At 48.4% G+C, this 7,179-nt stretch overlaps 1 protein-coding gene across 1 annotated transcript; it reads left to right on the forward strand.

Annotated features, from left to right (window-relative positions):
* Positions 1-33: 33 nt before the first annotated feature.
* On the forward strand, positions 34-7,038 carry MRPS18B (mitochondrial ribosomal protein S18B). The gene is made up of 7 exons (XM_037519311.2): positions 34-201; positions 1,733-1,841; positions 1,933-2,030; positions 2,156-2,224; positions 3,757-3,823; positions 5,752-5,811; positions 6,389-7,038. The coding sequence occupies exons 1-7, from the start codon at positions 124-126 to the stop codon at positions 6,718-6,720; spliced, it is 813 nt and encodes a 270-aa protein (XP_037375208.1). The 5' UTR covers positions 34-123; the 3' UTR covers positions 6,721-7,038.
* Positions 7,039-7,179: the final 141 nt, after the last annotated feature.

Raw genomic sequence — 7,179 nt, forward strand, 5'->3', positions numbered from 1 at the left:
CGCCCTGACGCAAACGCGCTGCCGTCGTCCGCACTGCGGGCTCGTCCCAGGCCCTACCCGCGGCTGTTTCCCGGAGCATGCGCGATTGCGCTTCCGACCAAACCTCTTTGGGCGTGCGTCAAGATGGCGGCCTCCGTCTTGAATGTGCTGCTGAGGCGCCTGCCTGTTCTTTCGCCCTTCAGAGGTGCCTACGGAGTTCAGGTAACTCCTTGGAGCACATTTTGCACAACCCCAATTTAGTTACACCTTCTCTAGGTCGTCGCTCAGTGGTGAGACTCCAGGAGCGGAGACCTTCCCTAGTGTTTATGCCTCGGCGGTTTAGTCAAAACGTTGCTTCCACCACCCTCCCTTCTCGATCCTGTGCCCATTTTCTCAGCCTGACCCAGGGTTAGATGTCATCCTCTTTCCAAGTTAACATCTTGGCTAAATACGTAGATGAAGGACAGGACCCCTTGTTCATGCATAACCAACCCTTAACAATGCAAGCAGTTTCTAAATCTGTGCTGTCCTTGAGTGCCCGGGGGGGTTCTACCAGTTCTGCTCTTTCCCAGTAAAGCCAGGATACATTCTCACGGCCTGGGGACCAGTTTTCTCAACTCTGTCTCACAAAATCACTTTGTTACTAGAGCATACATGAGAGCTTAACTCAGTCATTTGGATTGAAGTTTCCCTCCAGCCTCACGTACTCACCACCCTGGAGGTTCTTGGTAGGGTAGGGCAGGGCAGGTTCTTGGCAGGGCAGGGTGAGATAGGAAGGCTTGCCCAGCTGCCACTCCCTAAAGTGGGACTGCAGAGTGGCGACAGGGGCCACCACAGAGTTAATAATAGGCAAGGTGGCTTTAAAGCTAGCGTTAGGACTCAAGTTTGTTCTTCCCTGTGGAATGTTGATCTTAAACGTTTTATAAGGCTGGGCAACTCTGATTTAAGAATGGGTTAGAGACTCACCTGTCCTATACATTCCTTCTTTGCCCCGACATCTTCCAAGAAGCTACACAACCTTTCTTCCTTTTCCTCCGCAGATTAAATTCATCAGAAAAAAGGCAGAAAAACTTTATATGTGTCAAGTTTTAAGTTGTCTTCTCTAATAAGATGATGTAGGGGCAGGCTGGGCACTGAGCAGGTTATCTATGATCCAGCAGACGGGTAAAGGAGAGTCTTGGAGCCCTCTGTGGCTTTCTCAGGCTTTTTATTGAGCTTTACATGCATCGCAGCAACCAGGTACATGGCAGGCAGAAGGGCCAGGAGGCCAGTAGGCCCCCAAGCCCCCGGCAGGACTTCACTCTGGGCTTCTCTGGCTTCTTTGCCGGGTCTCTCTCCTGCCTCTCCTGCTTCATCTTCTCTTGGTGACTATCTCAATACACCTCCCATGGCCCACAGAAGTAAGGAAGGCAGCTTGCAACAATATAACAACTGCAGGTGCCCCATCAGGCAGGGCACTCCTTATGGTGGGAGGGCAGAAAAGCCTGAAAACCATTTACCTTACAGATGGCACCCAAGTCGCCTATCCTAATTGTTTCCTAACATTAGCTTCTGTTTCAGGATCTGGTTGGAGAGAGGGAGTGACTGTTGATAATGTTGATTTAATCCCAGCAAAAATACTACCTTCTATTATATTCCTGATGTTCTGTTAACTAATGGGTGTGTGTTCCCCTTCTACCCAAGGTGTGGGCAGCAAAAACAGTCATGCCCCTTCCTTAAATGCATTCTTTCATTTTCCCTTTTTCCTTTATAGGTTCCCCACCGGAATCTTTGTTCCAAAGCCCCCCCTGAGGAAGAGTCTTTGCCTTCACTTCCCATTTCCCCTTATAAGGATGAACCCTGGAAATATCTGGAGTCAGAAGGTACTTTAAATGGGAAAGGGAGGTGACAGTGGGGTCTGAAATTAGTGGACACAGATGCCTTCACCAACAAATAACTTGTGTGGTCTTTCAGAATACCAGAGCCGCTATGGTTCTCGTCCTGTCTGGGCTGACTACCGTCGCAACCACAAAGGTGGAGTACCCCCACAACGGACTCGAAAGTCATGTATTGTGAGTTTCTGAGGGTGACACATAGATGGGATGTGAAGTGGGGGTGGAGGCCATAGTGACAGAGCAGCAACACTTTTTTCTGATAGTCCTTGAACATTTTCACCTCCAGCTTCTTCTCTTTACAGCGTAAAGATAAAGTTGCTGGGAACCCCTGCCCCATCTGCCGGGATCACAAGTTGCATGTTGACTTTAGGGTAAGGAGGATCTTGTTCTCTAGGATAATGATTTAGAAGCTCATTGCAGTGCTAAAGACGTGACTGTGGGTGCCCTACTCTTCATATCCCAGCACTCCCATAATCTGTTTTGTACTGACTTTCTAGTAATGTAGTAACATTTGTCTTGTCAGCCTTTTTTTTTTTTAAAGATTTATTTTTATTTACTTATCCATAAAACAACTGGGGTGTAGGCCAGAGGTGCAAAGAGTGAGAGGATTCAACAGAGACACAGTGGGGAGCAGAGCAGGCGCATTGACTGAAATAACATTGCTGAGGGGAGCAGTGGGCGAATCCAGAGAGGTCTGCTGCGCAATGTGGGTAGCTCCCTGGCTGCAGAGGCTGAGGATAACTTCACATTGCTGTGCTTAACCCCTTGAGCCACCAGGGCGGGGGGCTCAAAAACCTTTTAAAGGTGATAATGGGATCGTGCTTTTCTGAGCTTGTAGTGAAGGTGTTAAGAGTAGAAGCTGAATGAGTAGTCATCAGGGAACCTGGAGGGCATTTGTGTGTGAGCAGCTGGGGTGTCTGATTGCTCTCCAGCGCCTTCTGACACAAGTTGTAGAGAGTTCTAGTGGACAGCTTCTCAATTTCAACTGCGTATGATTGGTCATAAAAAGACATAACCAATTGTATAGTCTACAATCACTTGCATAACTAGGAGAGAGAGAAAGATTACAAATTGAATAGTGCAGATCATTCTCCCTACCACCCCATTCCCCAAGTGTGCCTGCTTTTACCTTGGGAATCTGACCTCCTGTGATTAGCCTGGTGGGTAATTAAAATTGTAAAATTTATCTTTTTTTTTTTAAGATTTATTTTTATTTAGTTATGCATACAAGAACCGTGGTGTAAGTCAGAGGTGTGTGGGGTAGGGGGTGGGGGAGAGGATTCACCAGAGACAGAGTGAGGGGCAGACCAGACATGTCTTCTGAAATACATTATTAAGGGGAGCAGTGGGTGACACGAGAGAGGTCTGCGCCATGTGGGTCAGCTCCCTGGCCGGGGATTGAACTCATGTTGCATGTTGGTGATAGCTTGATATTGCTAAGACTTAATCCCTTGTGCCACCGGGGCAGCCCTGTAAAATTAATCTTGATAAATGTCAATGTATTGTATATAGCATGCTGTTTGTTTATACGTTAATCATTTATACATGTTCAATACAACATGTGCTGCATTTTCTGTGATTTCAGTGATTGCCAATTGAATGTCCCCATTTTTTTTGCACAAAGGACCCCTGTAGAAGAGAGTTCTATGAGTCTTAGTGACAGAACGTAGGATGTGCATGTATGGTAGTTGGAAGGCAAGGAAATGGGAAAAACTTGCGGAGTTTTCGAAAATGTCTTCAGTGAAATGATGGCTCTAATTTGGGACATGAAGGCAGGTAGCAGCTGCAGCACCTCAAGGGGGCAGGTCACCTTGTGGGTGGGTAGGGATGGATGGTGGACTTTCAGTCTCTAAGGGTCTTTATCTCCCCGTTCTCTCATGTTCTCCACCACTCTCCTCCACAGAATGTGAAGCTCTTGGAACAGTTTGTCTGCGCCCACACAGGCATCATCTTCCATGCTCCTTACACAGGTCAGCCCAGTTTCCTACCACCAACAGACCAGCACTTGTTTATTTAGTCAGACCAAGGGTATTTGTTGGGTGGCTCCTACTTAGGGCATAAAAAGCGTGATTGAGCTCTTTTGGAATTTTTGGTTTCATGGAGATCTTCACAGACTAAAACAATTACATGTGGATAAAAGATACAGGCAAGTATCAATGTAAACAAACTACTGAAATGTAATTCTTAAAAGATAAATGGTGGTGGGTCTCCCCCGTGGCGCAGCGGTTGAGCGCTGGGTTGCGAAGCTGCCTGCAGCCTCTGTGGCGCCGGTTCGATCCCCGGCTGCTCCCCGGCCACCGGAGGAGGGTCCCACATGGTGCGCAGACCTCTCCTGCTGCCCGCTGCTCCCCTCAGCAGTGTGCTTCGGTCCTTCTGCCTGCTCTGCTCCCCGCTCTGGCTCTGGTGAATTCTCTCACCCTCCCGCGCTTCTGACTGTACCCAGTGCTTGTATAAAAACAAAAAAAAGCAAAAACAAAAAAAAAAAGATAAATGGTGGTGGGCCTCCCCGGTGGCGCAGCGGTTGAGCGCTGGGTTGCAAAGCTGCCCGCGGCCTCTGCGGCGCCGGTTCTATCCCCAGTTGCTCCCCTGCCACCGGAGGAGGGTCCCACATAGCGCGCAGACCTGTCCTGCCGCCCGCTGCTCCCCTCAGCAGTGTACTTCGGTCCTTCTGCCTGTTCTGCTCCCTGCTCTGGCTCTGGTGAATTCTCTCACCCTCCCGTCCTTCTGATTATACCCAGTGCATGTATAAACAAAACAAACAAATAAATAAATAAATAACATGCCTCTATAAAAACAAACAAACAAAAAAAAAATTAAAAAAAAAAAGATAAATGGTGGTGACTCTTGCCTTTCTATATGGTTTCTTCACTTTTCCAAAAGTCCTGCTCATAAATTGGCGATCATGCCAATTAACATTGCAGTTGAGTTTCTCAGGTTTGGTTTTGTAAGCTTAACAAATTCAGAATTACATCTATTTCTTACCTGTGATCCCAGGCCAGTTCTGACTCACTGCTGTGTCTGTGTGTTTTCATATTATCTACAATCACTTCCAGGCTATATAGTAGCAAAGTTTAGTGGTTGAGACAGAGACTGTAGGACCCACACAACCTAACATACGGTGTTACACAGAAAATCTAGCCAACCCCTCCTCTAAAGCAAGACACACTGGCAAAGAATCATCTGAATCCCCCATTTGTGGGTGGCAGCAGGGCCAGTGGAATTTATAAGTCTAGCTGTGAAAGGGACCAGTCTCTTTCAGATGGCCCTTCCCAGATCTGAAATCCTCTCTTCTTTATTGAATCTTTCTCTGGATTGTTAGACTCAACCCTTTAATTAACCATACTTGCGCTTTCATTTGTGATCTCCCTGTCTTGGAGCCTGTACCATTAAATGACTTCTCTATAGTGGCCACATAGTGGCTAGACACTCCTATGTCTTCAGCTTAGCTCTCAGGGACAGAGAGAGGGGAGACTTCCCATGAGGCAGATGAGGAAACAGGCCCACGGAGCATCAAGGGACTAGGATCATTAGGTAGAGTCAGGTCTTCTAAATCCAGCTCTTTTTTTTTTTTCTTAAAGATTTATTTGTTTATGCATATAAGAACTGGGGTACAGGCCAGAGGTGGGTGGGGCGTGTGAGAGGATTCACCTGAGACAGAGTGGGGAGCAGAATAGGCAGGCAAGTCAGGAGAGGTCTGCTGCGCCATGTGGGTCACCCCCCAATGGCCGGGGACCGAACTCATGCTGCAGTAGCTGTGAATTGCTTCCTAGTGCTGTGCTTAACCCCTTGTGCTACTAGGGAGGCCTCCCAGCTCTTTATCACTATGTAGAAGCAGTTGTGTTCTTTAGTTACTGTGCTTTATGGAACCAGCACTGAGTTATTTTTTTTCCTCACATAGGGGTCTGTATGAAGCAGCACAAGAAGTTGACCCAGGCCATCCAGAAAGCCAGGGATCATGGTAAGCATGAGATGGCCACAGGGCACTTTTGTTAGGCATAAAGGAGGTGAATTAGGGTTGAAGGGGGTGGATATCTGAGAAGATAGCACCCTAGCACACACCATGTTCTTCTGAGTCTCTTCTGTCGTCATTCCACTGTCCTGTTCCCTCTCCTGTCTCTCACCTTACTATTACCCTTCCCCTTATTCCTCCTCTCTCCTTTCTCTCCCCTCTTGTTTTACACCTATTAGTCCCAGTGCCATAGCGAAGTCATAGGAGAATCTGTGTATTAGGTCCTGGTGATCTCTTTTCACAATTTAGGAAAAGGTACCCCTCCACTAGAGCAGATGCAGCTCCTTAGGTCTGGTGCTGGGCAGTGTGACTTGGCAGGCAAGAGCCCAGGCTTGTCAGCCCACACTTCCCCCACTTGGCCAGGTGATTTGGTGCATTGTACTGCATGCATTAATGTACTCAGTGAGTGGGCTCTCCCTCCCATTGTAGGTCACTTTCTTCACTGTCTGTGTTAATCTGAATTACCCTCTCCTGCCACTCCCATCCCACAATTGCTTTTTTTTTTTTTTTTTTTTTAATCCTCTAGGTTTCCTCAGTTACCACATTCCCCAGGTTGAACCTCGGGACCTTGACTTCAGCACCTCTCATGGAGCTGTCAGTGCTACTCCGCCAGCCCCCACCCTGGTTTCAGGTGATCCCTGGTACCCATGGTACAGCTGGAAACAGCCACCAGAGAGAGAGCTGGCCCGCCTTCGCCGGCTCTATCAGGGTCATCTCAAAGAAGAGAGTGGCCCCCCACCTGAGTCAATGCCCCAAGTGCCCCTCACAACCCCAGCTGAAGCCTCCTCCACTGAGCAGGAGGGCCCCCAGAGTGCTCTGTCCTCCACTGAGCAGGCAGGCCCCCAGAGTGCTCTGTAGGAGGAGCTGTTGAGTGGGAAGGGAGCCCAAGGGGTTATGAGATCATGCCGAGGAATTTCATGATGAGATTTCACCCTGAAAAGTTGTAGCTGTTTTGTGGGCAGTGGCAGGCCTAGGGCCAGAGAAAGGAAATGATGGCTGGTGAAGGCGATAAATACATCTGAGGCCAAGGGAGGACAGTACAAATGTACATGGGAAACCCCAACCCCTGCATATTGTAAATAGATGGGCCGAACGTTCTGTTGCTGTTTCAGACTTCTGCCAAGTCCACTTTTCTACAATAAACTGTATCTCCTGTGTCTCTGCTGTTTCAGATGAATGCCATTCCTCTGGGGGGAGCATGTGGGAGACAGGTGGTCAGGCTTGAGCCAACCCCACCACTGAAGGTTGGGACCAGAGCCACCTGAAATGAGCAGCGTGCATTCTGTCCCGCTCTCCTTCATGGGCCCCGTGCCCAGG

Source organism: Talpa occidentalis, unplaced genomic scaffold (genome assembly GCF_014898055.3).
Source record: "Talpa occidentalis isolate TD23 unplaced genomic scaffold, MPIMG_talOcc4v2.1 talOcc4.2, whole genome shotgun sequence".
In the NCBI taxonomy this organism is placed as follows: domain Eukaryota; kingdom Metazoa; phylum Chordata; class Mammalia; order Eulipotyphla; family Talpidae; genus Talpa; species Talpa occidentalis.